The sequence below is a fragment of the Neolamprologus brichardi genome, chromosome 15 (assembly GCF_056152115.1).
Source record: "Neolamprologus brichardi isolate AB-2024 chromosome 15, ASM5615211v1, whole genome shotgun sequence".
Classification (NCBI taxonomy): Eukaryota; Metazoa; Chordata; class Actinopteri; order Cichliformes; family Cichlidae; genus Neolamprologus; species Neolamprologus brichardi.
Window position 1 is genome coordinate 19,976,774 of NC_142118.1, and position 15,375 is coordinate 19,992,148.

The window sequence follows — 15,375 nt, forward strand, 5'->3', positions numbered from 1 at the left end:
GCTCAAATGAGCCCTGCTGTGTATATGTGTATGTATGTGTGTGTGTGTGTGTGGGTAGCCATGAAGTGGTTTTCATTCTTGACTTGGTTCCAGCGACCACAGGTTCCTCTGCGGTCTTCCCCTTTTCCCCTTTATCCCTCCTTCATGCCTTCCCTCCCTTTTCTCATCCCTCCCTCTTTTTTCTTCTTCTTCTTTTTTTAACTCTACATTCTCTCACTATTCTCCTACATGTTTCAGACGAAGGGAACACGCTAAAGGAGAGTTGAGCTTTCCTCAGGCCTTTTTTCACGCGTTCACTCACAGTGAGAGGTTATATCCTCGCTTACAGTTTGTCCTTCCTGTCCATCTCTCTTTTCAGCCAATGAGGAAAGAGCCGGAGGTTGTCACAGTAACCCTGAAGAAGCACAACGGCATGGGCCTCAGCATCGTGGCCGCCAAGGTAAGAAATGTCACCTGGAAGTTTGTTAAAGAGTGAAAGTCAAACTTTGGCAGCTCTGAGATGTTTTCAGTTTGTTGGGATTTATTTATTTTTTTAAATTTTGCAGGAAACTTTTCCTAAAAAATGAAATCTAACACTGAAAAGTAAACGACTGGCATGCATTTGACAGGAAACCCCAAAATAACTTGGATGTTTTTATCGTGTGTGTGTGTGTGTGTGTGTGTGTGTGTGTGTGTGTGTGTGTGTGTGTGTGTGTGTGTGTGTGTGTGTGTGTGTGTGAGGCTGAGTCACACACTGCTGACAGAACAGGCTGCTGTTTAAAATAGACTCCTTTCACTGTTGAGTCTGACAGCAGCGCAGAGACTAAACAGCAACACTACAAAGAAACTTCTGGATGAGCCCCGGACAAAAACGTGCTCTGTGCAGTTTGCTGATTTAAGGGAGGGGATGTGGGGCTAATTTAACTGTAGGTCATTGTCTGTCCGTGTGTTTGTGTTACCGCACCTCTGATGTGTGGACCAAAGTACGAAAGTCTGCAGATGTCTGTGTAAGATGCAATTTTGGCTTGCATACACATAATAGTATTAACTTCATGCATCTTTTGTTGGATTATTAACAGGAGGTTTATACACTTGGGCATATGTGAATATCCAGGTCCTTAATTTGTTGCATCCATACACCACCTTAGTGGATTTGAAATGAAACAGTTTGAAGTTCAGACCTTAAGCTTTAATTCAAGTGGCCTGACAAAAATTTTGCATCAACTGTTTAGGAATTAAAGCCATTTTCATACCTTGTCCCCCATTTTCACAAGACCAAAAGTGATTGGACGATTGACCATGTCACAGCCATAAAGAAATTCCAATTTCCAAGCTAATTTTTTTGTTATATTTACTTTATTTTAAAGTGTTTTGTAACATTAATCCGTGTTAATTTTGTGCTTTGTGAGTTTGCCCTGCTGTAAATCTCTTGGCAGTCATAAAGTGCGAGCAATTGTTGTAAATCGGTGTGTGTAAATCACCTGACATGCTCAAGTCAGTCAGGTAAACAGAGTGTGGGGCAGGAGTTTTGACGTTGCATCGTATAGTTGTATTTCATGAGGCAATGATAGGATTAGTTAACCAGGACTTCATTTGGAGAGGTTTTGTTTTGTAGCTGTCAAGTCATTTCATTTTTGTCGTCAGATTGCATGCAAACTACTTTAGGGAAAGCACAAATCAGAAACTTCCAAAGTGTAAAAGAAGGTCCGAAGGTTGCTGCTGCAGACTGATAAGCAGTTTCATGTGCAGGTGAGGCTGGTTCCCTCATTATTTTACAACAAACAGCACAGGCATAAAATCTGAAGTTGAATCCAAGTGTTGAATTAGTATTTTACAGCCTTTAATGGTAATTTTTTAGATAAGGACCAATGAGATACCAGTGTGTCACAAGACTTAAACCAAAATAAAGCTTTCAGAGAGTTGGCAAAAACATCAGGAGTGGCCAAACAATCAGCAAACTGGTTTATTGTTTGAAGGAGGATTGCAGCGACCAGCTCAGCAACACCAAAAGACCTGAAAAACTACAGGGTCACTGATGTTTATTGAAAACGTAACTACTGATAGAAGCAGCAAGATGAATTGAAATGTATAGGACTACTTTCCCAAAATGATCAGATTGAGCTCCACAATTCAAAATGATAATGGCCCAAAGCACACTGATGATCCAACACAAGCCAGTTTTCTTAAGCAAAGGCAGGTACCTGGTTTTAACCCAACAGTACGTCTGTTTCACTGGCAGAAGATATCAAGAGGCGAAACACAGCTTTTGGTAATGTTCATGGGCTCTAGACTTCAGTTACTGAGACAAAGGATTTTCATCCAACTATTTAAAAACTATCCTTATATTTATTTTTTATCACATATTGATTGTTTTGATTTTGCAAAGAGGAAAAAACTACAAAATATATGTTGATATCTAACAAATTATGGACCTAGCTGTACCTGAAACGCCGTCCAAGAAAATGCGGAGATCCATTTTGGTAGAGAAAATGAATGTGGCTTGGATACCTGCTCAGTATGGATGTAATAAACATGTTGCTTTGCCTCCAAGTTATGAGTTACTCATTTTGGCCACTGTCACCTTGTTGCTAATGCCCAGATACTGATTGTGTAGATTATTGCTTGTTAGTGCCAATTAACAGAAAATGCTAAACTTTTTGGACTGCTGATCCACACAGTGGGCCACAAAATTGGACAGACTGTCACAATTCATTATTTGAGGGTTGTAAACATGTTGATTTCAGCTCTGAGGCATAGTATTTTAACATGACACATTTACATTAACACTGGAGGAACTGCAGCCGCAGAGGCTGTTGTTTAGTAAAATGTGATGACTGTGACACCGAGCTACTTCAGATGAACTGAAAATTTAAACAAAAACACTTCTAAACGCAAAACATTTCATTCAAGTCCAGGAAAAACACAGTTGCACAACTTGAAGTTGAAAACAATTAAAATGTTAAGTCTGCTTCCAAAATAGTTTATATAAGCTCACCGCACATCACAGGGAGGCTGTAATGTGAAACGTGGAGTATATTCAACTGACATCATCTTCCAGTCCGGTCTCGTCTCCACTGGTTCCCTCTAATTTTACATGTTACAGCCATCATCAGGCGACTCATCCTGAGTGTTTCATAGCAACAAGAAAAGGCTTCGCTACCCTGTATCTTTCCTAATGTTAGTAAGAAATCAACTCACTGGCTCTCTTTCTCGAATTTAAAAAGTTTTCTGACTTTTTTTGAGCTGCAAGCCAAACATGAACCGGTGCGCAGCATGTACCTCAGAGCCCCCAACAGTGTCCGACATGGCTTTGATTATAATTTGAAATGGCAAAGAGAAGTGAGACACAGTTGGGTGTCCAGTTTGACTAACAAGTTTCCTTCAGGGGCAACCCTTCACTTTCAGGCCAGACAGTTACATAATTCTACATTAAGGCCGTTCCATCACCAAGATTTCCCCCTAACTGGGTTCCTCGGTGTACTGTAGCTTATCTTGTACAGAACAGCAGTATCAAACCAGTATACATCCATGCAAGAAGATATGAGTAGATAAGACTACTACGGTTTGCTCTCTGTACAAAACGTAATGATTTTCTTTCTTTCTTTTGATTGGAGCAAGTTTCCTGCTTAAGGCGAGAGCTTTCCTGTGTGTGTGCAGTCTGACTCTGCGTGTGTGTGTGGATGGGAAGAGTGAGAAGGAAGGATGTGCTGAGGAAACCTCCTTGCTCTGTTTATTTTCAGAGCTGTGTGGATGTTTGAGAGAGTGGCAGAGAAGTGTGTATGTGGGATGGGAAAGGCAGGTAGAGTGAATTTTGTCAAACAGATGCCTAAATTCTCGGTAAACTAGGCTGAGCTCTGTCCTATTATATAACTCTGAGAGAGAGTGTGTGTGTGCGTGTGTGTGGTATTTGCCTGGTGGAGCTGAAGCAGCGCTCCACCTCAGTCCGACCAGCTGGCGTCCCAGCCGACACTTCACCTCTGGACCACTGTCTGAATTTGCTGTTTCTTAGCAAACACTCTGCAATTAGGACGTCGTGGAGGAATTTGGGAGCTCTTGGGAACATTTGAGGAATTTACTGCAACACACACTGGACTGTTGGGCAACTTTTAAAAATTTTATTATAACACTTTATTATAACAAGATTTATTCTTTTTCCCAGTCAAACCTTTGAGAATGAAGAGCGGAAAGATTCCTGCACGTCTTTGCTTTACATACAGGAACTTTTTTATCCCGCATTTCTGTCCGTAAACAGTGATTTTAAAAGTTCGGCTCAATGGATTACGCTCAGTCTGTGTAATTGCTGGGAGGTTTTAGACTTGTCGGTTCATGTTAGCAGGTTGAATCGTTCTCTGGGATTTAAAAAAAAAAAAAGAAAGAAGGAAAGAAAAGGAAAAAACAGGTGTGTGCAGTTGGTGCGGGTGTGTGTGTCCTCCGCTGTGGATGTCCCCAGTGTGAACTGGTCTGGATAACAAGCAGCTGCAACATGTGGTTTTCTGTGGTGGGCAGGAAAGACCGGGTAACTGCTCTTTTTATGTCATTTGTGTCTTTTAAAGGCAAAGAGACTGTTTCTGTCTGCTCTCTTTGATGTTATTATAAATGTAAAAAAAAAACAAGGTTTGAAAGGTGGTCTGTAAGTTTGCATCCATGTAAACCCGATTAAGACTGTGTTGCGTTTCATGTATGATAGACTCGTTCTGCTAAATTGCTGACCTTATTGGGGGTTTTCCTGGCTCAAATCTTACTGTTTGATATACAAAAAAAATAATAGGTGTACTTCAGTAAATTAAATACCATCATAATGTACGTGAGGGAGGAAGTTTCCTTTTGTGCTGGTAACAATCTTTTAGATGGACATGAGTAGTCCATGAGTATTTAGTGTTTATTTAGAAGCACATGCTTGTGAAGCAGCTGGTTGAATATTCCTGGATTTATCGAGTGCAATGGCCTGCTGGTTCATCACTCTTGACCGTTTGCTGTCAGTGCCGTTCTGTCACTGGTTACACAAAAACCCCTGGTGTGTTTTGTTTTTAATAGAAGGGAAAAAGAAAAGGGTAAAGTGCTCTTCAGCCAGATTTAAATTTGTGGCTTGATTTAAAATGTAGATTCTAAAAGAAGACTCCTTAATCAGATTTTGCAGAAATCTCCATAAATTTAAAATATTTTATTAGACTTGAAGAATTTCTTTTTTGTGTGGTGGGGAGAGGAGGGGGTCTGACAGTTCAGCTCAGTTTAAATGTTAGATAAGATTTCTGGTGTAAAATGGGAATATTAGCTCATAAAATCTCTATGTCGAATCAGTGATTGCTCTATTTGAACTCTCAACCTTTACATGTTGGTCATTTTGTTGGAGCCCTTTGTCTCTGTGGAACAAATGTGTGGAGAGCAGATTAGCATCCTTAAAAATACTACATCAGTCAAACCCACACACGTGTGTTTTATTGTATTGTGTTTGTCTTCCCTCCAGGCAGCTCCCAGCTGCAGTTGAGGAAACACTCGCTCCCCTCCTCCTCTTCGCCCTCCTCTTGTTGTCCGTTGGTGTGTTTACTCCTTTATCAGCGAAAGAAAGGAGCAGAACATCCTCTCTGTACAGATTTAAAAACACCAGATAATGTTTGTGTTGTGTCGTAATTGAGGATTCCCAGAGACAGGACAGTGTTTGATACAGGAGAGCTTTTCCAATCTCCAGTCAAAAATTCTGGTCATTTATACTGCTTTGGTTGATACATCCCATCAACTGTTAAAGTTGAGCTTGGTTAATGCTTATGAGGAAATGTCTCAATTTTCAATAATTACATGTGTATATTAAAAATGATTAAATAGTGGAGGTTATAGAATTTGTTCACAATCCTCATCAGGGGTTTTGTGGTTCAGTCCAAGTTGATTTAAAATTTCCTGTTTTCAGATAACTGAATGACTGAATTATTTTGTCAATGCAGGCCCTTAACTACCATCAAAACAGCTAACACACTCGGACCGTTTACCAAGCAGCTGCCCTGCACCGCTGACTTTTGGAACCATGATGTTCTCTGATGAACTCTATTATTACAATTTTACAAGAAATCTGAAAAGTTAAAAGCCAGAAAGTGTCTCATTCAGGTCTGTTTTGGCAGCAGGTGAGCTACTGTGCTCTCATTGGCAACTTCTGGCCGTCACTCATACCTTCTTCTGAAAGGGGCGGAGCCTGCAGCTGTTACACTTCGGTCTAAAATCTCAGACACTCACACAGTTAACATTGGGGTTTAAAACCAGAGGTGTGAATCAAAAAAAATGTGTGGTATTTTGGATGGAAAGTTGAAATATACATTCTGGAGACGTGTGAGACTAACATTAAAAACTAAGATTTAAGCTCATGCCGATGATACGTTGTTATCCCTACATTTCTAGGAAACTAATTTATAATTTGTTTTTTCTTTCAAATGTTTTGCCTTTTGTGTGCACTTGCAGACAGACAGGGAATAGAGGTTTAAATAGTTAAAAGTTTGGCACTCAAACCAGAGTTATGCGGCTTGAGAAATGAGCTATAAACTGAAAAGGAGGAGGATTGAGTCTGTTTCTGCAGTGTTTGAAGCTTTAGTTGTGTGTGTTTGTTTGTTAGCTGATAGAAGCGTATTGGAAGTGTAACAATAGCATGAGAGCGTCCCCCCTCTAAGGGCTGGAACAATGAAAGGATGTACCGCACGCACACACACATGCATTCGCTTTCCTGTTGGGCAGGAGGTGTTTACGAGGTGTGGAAGGAGAGCATTTGTTCACCTTGGCGCTCGTTATAAAATCTATGTAGTCACATTTTGGCACATCTGTGTGGGGGGAAAAACTGAGGCATGCTTGTAAAAGGCTAGGGCTTTTTCATTGTTTGTCTTTTGCTTATTTTGTTTACATTTTTGTAGTTTTGGTCTTATTTCAGCATTTTGCTTTTTTAAAAATTTGAATTGCAATTATTTCTAGTGCCGTACGTGGTCTATTGGGTTAAAAACAAAAAATAAATACATAAATAAAATAAAATATTTTTTTGGTAAATCTTTAGTTTGGTTACTACAGCTTCTGCATTTACCACGTGATGTATTCAGGCCCCAAACTCCATTTTTATCCTTCTGCAAAATCACTGGAAAATAGTTCATCCATCCTTCAGCTGATCCATCCATTTATCGGTCTTTCCATCCATCAGTCTAACAGCCGAGCCATCCATGCATCCTCCTGTCAGTCAATCAGTCAGTCAATCAATCCGATCATCTTTCTATCCGTCAGCCAATTCATCCATTTATCTTTCCATCCATCCGTCTGTCAGCCAGTCCGTTCGTCCATCCACCCGTCTGCTAGCTGATCCCTCCATCCATATATCTGTCAGTGAATCAGTCAGTCAATCCACCCATCTTTCTATCTGTCAGCTGATCAGTCCATTCGTCCATCCATCTTCCCTCTTAATCGCTGGTTGTCATGTCTGCTAAACTGAGGGTTTTCTGAAGTTATTAGAGGACATTAAATTACTTCAAAGTACTATAATATCATTTGGTGTTGGCTGTGGCTGGCTTTGTGTTCCTTGAGGACTTGTTCTTTTTTTTCCTTTTTTTTTTTTTTAAATTTTGCAGTTTACAATGCTAGGTACAGGCACTAGTTAATACAATTTGCAGTCTTTGTCTGATTTTGTCCATTCCGCACCAAACTGCACCACCCTATTTCCGGCAGCAATAAAATACTTTTCTGGAGCTGAAAGATATGCATCTCACCATTATTTGAGACCCTGAACTTCGTAGATATACGTAGGATAATCTGAGATTCGACAGAACAAAATCCTTGAACAGTTTTTGAGTTACCAGGGTGCTCTGACCTGCACATTTGACCTTCTATTTCATTACTTTCCCATCTTCCATCACTGTCTCTGTTTAATACAGGGGTAAGAGATCAGCCATCATCTTGGCTTGTGGGTTCTACTATAAACCTGTTGAAGTCTGCATTTTTGTATTTATTTAACAATTGCAAAGGTTTAGAAATGTCTCTGCATCGACAGCCGCAACAAAATTTAAATCAGAGAATTGGGAACAAACAAGTGAACAGTCTGTACTTGCCTAGGGAAGGCAAGAGAAGAGACTTAATCACCTAAAAATGATAAAGCATACCTGTGAGGGTGAGCTGAGCATAAATTCCTCTCGTGGATAAGTGGTTTATAACCTCAGTCAGGCTGCGGAAAGGTTGACATGCTTTCAAACTGTAAGCTGTAATTTTGGTATGCCGCCAGCCTGCATTAGCAGCAGTTTGTGTCAGATGTGTATCAGACATATGTGACTCGTGTGTTTCTCAGTGTGAGTCAGCCACAGAATGGCTGAGGAGAAAAATGTCACATCACTTTGAGTCGTATTTATTTTCCTCTCTTCAAGAGGAGTGATTATTACCAGAGACATAAGTGAGAAACATGGTGTCTAAAGAGTAGACTAGAAATCTATTGGAGGACTCAGCAGCAGGAAAGTTGGTTATAGAAGGATAACTTTCAAAGAAAGAAGCAAAAGCCTTTTAAAACCTTATTTTTGGGTAAAGACGTTACCTTCATTGCAGAAATAATTAAAGGAGGAAATTTGATTACATTTACCAGATGCGCACTACACCTCATTTATGAGCTGTAGAAATTGTTATATATCACAGCAGTCCTACCTCTATAACAGACAACGCTTTGTTTTTAGTGGGTTATCAGCTCACGTTAGACACCCAGGAAGAATGAAATTGTGGGCAGAGGAGGGCTTTTCCTTTTGATACTTGGTGTTCTTTGTACGAGTCGAGGACAGGCTTTTCTTCTTTAACAGGTGCGAGTTCAGAGAAATTTTGAGTGTGGAGCCAGCAAGGCCACCCTCGGGGCACTGATGTTCAAGCTCATGTTTGTTGTGTGGCTAGAACTTGTAAGACAAGAGCACCTGACAGGATTACATTGATTCATTGTAGGTTACACTGAGAAGTGTGATGCATAGCAACAGGATTTGGAGTTGGCTGAATATTAAAGGCTGGATTTTCCATAAAGGTTGAATTTGGAAGTATATTTAAAAGAGCAGACTATTCGGGTTGTTTCACTCTAATAGAGGTGTTATGTCTTAAAGGTGCGCTTTATTTGGTGTGCAAGGGTTCGTTACAGGACTAAATAAATAAAGAGTCTTCAGATATTTCAGTTATTCTTATACATCTAAATTTGTGTTGATTTGTTGCCAATGCTTGTGACAAGCAACACACCTCAAAATTAACAATTTATAGCTTAATTGTTGCAACAAACCTGCTGTTTGCATCTGCTCGTGCATGTTTCAACCTGCTTGTGAATTTGCAGTTGGCCTGCTCGTCTTTTCTGTTTACACAACAGAGGGACCGTGACTCGTATTTGTAATCAGTACGTTTAACAGAGTTTTGTTTGCCTTTTAGCTTCTTATTAGGATTTAAGCTTATCAGCTAGTGCTCATTTATTTATACAAAAGAATCCACCTGGATAACATCAATCTCTTTTATATTTTTTTGCTGCGGTGCAATTTCTTTTCTAATGTGTCATATTATCTGATGTCTAGCGCTCAATAGCTTGACTAGAGGCCAGGCTGAAACGGTTAGAGATGAGGTTTCAGGTTTCAACACTTTCAGCTCCTCCCAGGTCTTCCAGCACACTGAAGCATAAAAGGAAAAACACATCTCAGTTAATTAGCTGCTGTTTGTGTTTCTACTGACTCACTCGAGTTGGTTTCCACCCAAATATGCAAAGTATGCACCTTTTACCTGCCTCTCCAGTCTGAGGCCTTCACAGCACGATAAAACTGTTACATCCCAGCTCACTAGGTTCAGAGGCAAAAAGTTAACCAACCACAAGGAAAGAGGTTTAGACTGAGTCATTTATTTAATAGTAGTCATGTAAAAGGGAACCAGAAGCGTGGAGCAGGAGGCTGCTGCTCAAGCCAAGCACCAAATAAGTAAAACAAAAGGTGATTGCTAATGGAAGAGTCTTAGCTAACGTGTGCTGTTGTCATTAAGAATAATATTTTTGAAAAAAATGAAATCCAGTGCTTACTGGCCCACCTATTAAAACAAAAATGACATAGGAAGTAGCCTTCCTAACAGACAGCACTTAGTGTTTGTCACACTACAGTAAAAATTATGGCATCCTCATTGAAGTCTTTTACATTTTGAGACTGATTGTAGGTAGTTGTGGTGACCAAGAGGTTACTTAGAGCTTGCGGGTGTTGTGCACTCAACCCTGGGCTGCAACATTCAGTCACAAGGCACAGGACACCTGTCTCCAAACAAACAGGGTCTGAGTTGGAGTGTAATACCTCTGTAATCCCCCTTCGCATAGGTTTGCAGATAAGTGCCAACAACAATAATAATAATAATAATAATTATTATTAATAAAGTACCTCTCTTTGCAATGGGAGACTCAACCTAACTGGTTGCCAACTGGTTGTATTCTGGGACCAGACCGATTAAGTATGGCAGCAGGTGGGCATTGCAAACAGTTCCAAGTGGAGCGACCCAGGTCCATAACTGCTCTGCTTTTAAAAGTGCTTTATAAATAAACATCAATAAAAGTGTAAATATAACATTTGCAGTGAATACTGTTTCTGCCTCTCCCATTCTTGTGAATGTCTGCACCTCCACTCATTGCAACTCGTCAGTTGATCTCTGACCTTTACACATCGACTTCCACAGTAGCACATCTCAGCTGCTGTACCTTAACTACTTCCTCAGTCTGTGTGCTGCGTCCTGTACGTGCTGCTGTAGTCAGCTGGAGTCATCAGACACGAGCTGAAGCCGATGCAGCCCTTCTGAGCCCCGCTGTAGGATCCTCTTATCTTTCCTTAAAAAAAAAAAATCCCATGATATTCTCTAGGGATCTAGGGAATTCCCGCAAATGTCTCTGGGCCTCATTCTGGATCAGTGCATGAGGGCCTGGCTCCGTCTGAAACAGACACTCTTTTAATGTCGCCTGTAATGTATAACAGACATGAGACAGAATGATTCACTGTTCTCCTCTCATCTTAATGTCAGTCACAGGAAATTCGTGCCTGCATGAATGCAGCCTCATTATTTTACACACACACACACACACACACACACACACACACACACACACACACACAGCTGAAACCTTATGGCTCAAATGGCTTCAAGGCCTGAGGGTCTGCGCTGGAGAAACAAGAACACAGATCTGTTCACTCGTTGTTAAGTGCATATTTAAATGAGCTAGTCATTGGAGTAAAAATAGAGAAAATTATGCACATTTAAAATATACTAGTAATTGTGATGCATAAGCTCTAGACTTCAATAACAGGCTTTCATCCACAGTCCACACACATTTGGGCAAAATATGTGAAAGCTCTGGCATACATTCCTCTCATTTAGAAGCCGGGGCAAGACAAAGGCCTTTGTTACTTAAAAGCAGCTACATTTCTTTTTTTATGTCTCCACATACTCAGAAGTTGTTTCCTTCTGCAGGAAATCATTTATAGTCAACAAACTTCTCAGTAACAAGCACTCTGGTTGACCTGCTAAATTTTGAGGAAATATGAGCTACTTATGCATTGAGGCAATGGTAAAGTAAGAAATTTTCAATTCGCCGCTTAAAGAGTTAATTAAATTTCCTTTTTTTCTGGCCTGTTTATCCAGTGTGCAAAGCCCTGACCTCAGAAAAACCAGATAAATAGCAAAATAAAAATTTGTTTTTGCTTTATTTTTTAAATTCATTCTCTGACATGTGAGTTTTGCAGTCATTGTGGCTGCTTTGGTTTCTCTCTGACGGCAACAGTAGAGATGTGAGGGCTTGATTTCATCTCCTTATGTTGGCTTTTTAGTTTAGACGTCCACTTTAGTTTATAAACTTGTGAGTGCAGTAATGCATTGCGGCATTGATGGGCCATTAAAATCCCAAGTTTCTACATGAGAAACTGGGACTGTAGTGGAGAGCCACCGTTGAGCTTATGAAGAGCTAAAATTGAAAAGACCAAGCAGAATTGTGTTGAGATTAATGGTGGGGTTCTCCAGTCCTCAACTTTAGTGCAGTCTAGCAAAATCAGTACTTGTCTGTCTTGTGTGTCTGTGCATGCAACAGAGGATAATGTCACCACAGCCTGCAACAAACCTGAGTGCTAATTCATCGAAGGCCAAGATGGGCTGGTGATGTGCAGCCCTGAATGGGTGAATAGCACTACAGGCCAGAGGGAAAACACATTAACCTTTGATTTTAGGGTAAACTTTAGCGTTGAAATGTCTCCATTCCTCCATTCCTCGATTCCTCCAGGTGTTTGTGGTTTGTTCTGCAGTCTTTGTCTTCTTAACCACAGCTGATGAATCAGTTCATAAAAGTGACCTGTAAGCAGTGAGAGCTGTTAACCTGAGTGCAACCTGTTTTTTTTTTTTTTTTTTTCTTTTTTCATAAGACGTGGCTTTACACAGACACACTGTGCCACGTTGACAGGTCTGACAAATGGCAGCAATTAGAAGTCTTTTTAATCCACTTCAGTTTTATGAGTGACTTTATAGTCATGCTGTGATTCTTAATGTGGAGGTTGTGCGTTTGAACCTTTCTTGTGATGTTTTGGGTCGCCTTTAAGCTTTATTTTCTTAAACCGGCTTGAAAGTATTAAGACTTGTCTCCAGTCTTTTATCAGCAAGATTGTAGGATATGTTTTCTTTGCTTCTTAGAAGAAAAAGAGAACATTTCTTAATTTATCCTCACTTAAGAAAATCCTGAAGTGCTGACGGTGGAAAATAGTTTCATACTTTGCACAGCACGATCTCTACAAAGAAAGATTGCTGAGATATTTTTATGGTTTCTGGTTCAACAGTTGCACAAACTCCAAGGATAAACATGCTTTGATGGTAAAGAAAGCGTGTGATAGCGATACGTTTGATAGTAAGCCAGCGCTCTCCACTTCACAGGAAAACTACACATACAGTCAGAACACATGGACAGAAGCTCTGGGCTTTGTGAGCACATTGACACTAGCACGTGTTTGTCCTCCCCCTTCTTTCGTTTTGGAAAAAAAATCTTTGTTGCTATGCTTTGTAAAGAAAAGATTTGACTTAAAGAAAATGTTTTGACACAAACTAAATCTGTGCTGAATCCTGTGGAGAGATGTGATTGTTTTTGCTGTAAATATTCCAGGCGTACAGCAAAGCCTTTGAGTGTGTTTGACTGCAGTAAATGTCTTGAAGAGTTTCAGTTTGACATGTGAGTGAACTTGCTATTGTTCAGGAAATGACAGCTTTGCAATCCAGCCTGGTTCTGTTCAGCATCAGATCTAAACGTGTGTTTAAAAACCTGCTGATCCTGGACTCCTACCAGGTCCAGACCTTCAGTCACCGTTTATGTCTCAACACATTAGGATTGGACTGTATAACAGTTCCTTCTTGAGATGGATGCTTTAATTCCCTGACTTTCTTGGCTAAGATAGGCAGATTGAAAAAAGGCAGGACGGAGACACACTTATGAGATTAAGTACGGCTCTGTGCAAATGTTTTAACCACTTGAGATGTTTGCATTCTTATCCCTCATGCTACAACATCAAGGGAGCATCTGATCGTCTAGAATTCATCATGAGAATGAAACTGTCTTCTTCTTCAGTTTTATTTACTTTATGTAGCTCCAGTTTACAACAAAAGTCACCTTAAGGCAGGGGTCAGCAACCTTTAAGACCCAAAGAGCCATTTGGACCCGGTTTCCACGCAAAAGAAAACACTGGGAGCCGCAAATACTTTTTGACATCTAAAATGCAGATAACACTGTATATATTGTTTTTTACCTTTATGCTTTGTGTGAACAACTAAGGTGTGTTGCTTATGAAATCCATGAAGTGCTACAGAGAAAATTACATTTTATTTATGTAATGAACACATTTTGAACTCTTAAAGAAATATAACAAAAGGAAAAACACCCAGCTGAACTAAAATGATCCATGTAGCAAATAAAACTGTTGTGAGCCACCACCCTTATATCACCTTTGGGCTTTTGGAGCCTTGACCTGACTTTTAAAAAATAATTGGAAAAGAAGCACTATGCTGCTAAAAATGAAAAATAGATATTTGCAAAATTCTGCCTAAATATGTATTTTACCTGGTTAATGTGTGTGGCGGGGCGTGGTCTGCAGCGGCGCTGCAGGGGAGGCGGACGCACCTGAGCGGCACACGCAATCACGCCTCGCCGCCTTAACGTCTGTGCTATCTATGCTGTTGTGTTGGTGTGTGTCGGGCTGTGAGCTGAAAAGCTACAGCCGCCTGTATGCGTACAGCAACCGTGTGTGAAAAGCATGTTCATGCAAACAGCGTCGGGTCTGCCGTGTTTACAATGGGACTTCTGCTCCTGAACCTCTGCGCACAGCGTCTGCAAATCAGGGCTGTACGAAGTCACGTCATCTTTACGCAGGACTGTAAGCTGTCATCTGTGAGGCGTGAGCGGTGTTTGTTTTTAACATAGTTCACGGTGGAGAACAGCTGCTGACATAATGTGGATCCAAAGATCCATAATTGGCCTATCTGGGGTTGAAAGTCTCGATAAATGCACGGCGTTTCAGCGGGTACACCGGCTTCTGCGAGTGTGACGCTTATTTTGAGCGATGAAAAAATAATAAAATATTATTTTATTTTTATATTTCAATATCACAATAATCTTCCAATTTAGAACTACAAGTTAAAAAAAAAGAAAGAACTAACATAAATAAAATATACTTCAGCTAAATACTTCTAATTTATTTTCCCAAACCACGTGGAGCCGCAGTATAAGGACTAAAGAGCCGCAGGTTGCTTCTCCCAGCTTGAGCCTGTAGCAGCTCAAATGAGTTCAGGATCACCCGATCCAGTCGTAACTTATAACCATTACCGGCTGAAATAAAAATTATAAATGGACCAGTACTTGTATACGGCCTTTCTACTCAGTTTGAGCATTCAAAGTTATTCCCTACTTAGAGTAAATAATTGTGGTAATTGTATGTGTCTACTTTTTGTGTTAGGAATGAATTGAGTTACTCGATAAAAACTGAAGCACTTATGAAAACCATTCGTTTTTTCACCCGCAGGTTTTTAAACATTATGCTTACTGTGTTTGGTTTTTCTCTGCAGGGTGCTGGTCAGGAGAAGCTGGGCATCTACATCAAGTCTGTTGTCAAAGGCGGAGCAGCTGATATGGTCAGTATGAAAACTACGACGGGAAACAAGAGAAAGAATCAGGATGTGATCATTATGTGTGAGTGTGCGTCTGTTTGTGTTTACACAGGATGGTCGTTTGGCGGCAGGTGACCAGTTGTTGAGTGTTGATGGGCGGAGTCTAGTCGGCCTATCGCAAGAGAGGTGAGAAACTTGTACAGGAACATTTTTTAATCTACAGAAATAATTTGGGAAATCCTGAGCACACACGAGCAAATTATAATTACAATTTTTATGACATCCGAT

The 15,375-nt window shown here is 40.3% G+C and overlaps 1 protein-coding gene across 16 annotated transcripts in view; it reads left to right on the plus strand.

Moving 5' to 3' along the window:
* The window catches only part of afdna (afadin, adherens junction formation factor a), a 116,752-nt gene that overhangs the window by 75,980 nt on the left and 25,397 nt on the right, over positions 1–15,375 (plus strand). For all 16 annotated transcript variants that reach the window (XM_087852175.1, XM_087852176.1, XM_087852177.1 and 13 more), the window contains 3 exons: positions 359–439; positions 15,046–15,111; positions 15,200–15,273. In XM_087852175.1, the coding sequence (XP_087708301.1) occupies positions 359–439; positions 15,046–15,111; positions 15,200–15,273 (221 nt within the window). The remainder of the gene's footprint in view (positions 1–358; positions 440–15,045; positions 15,112–15,199; positions 15,274–15,375) is intronic.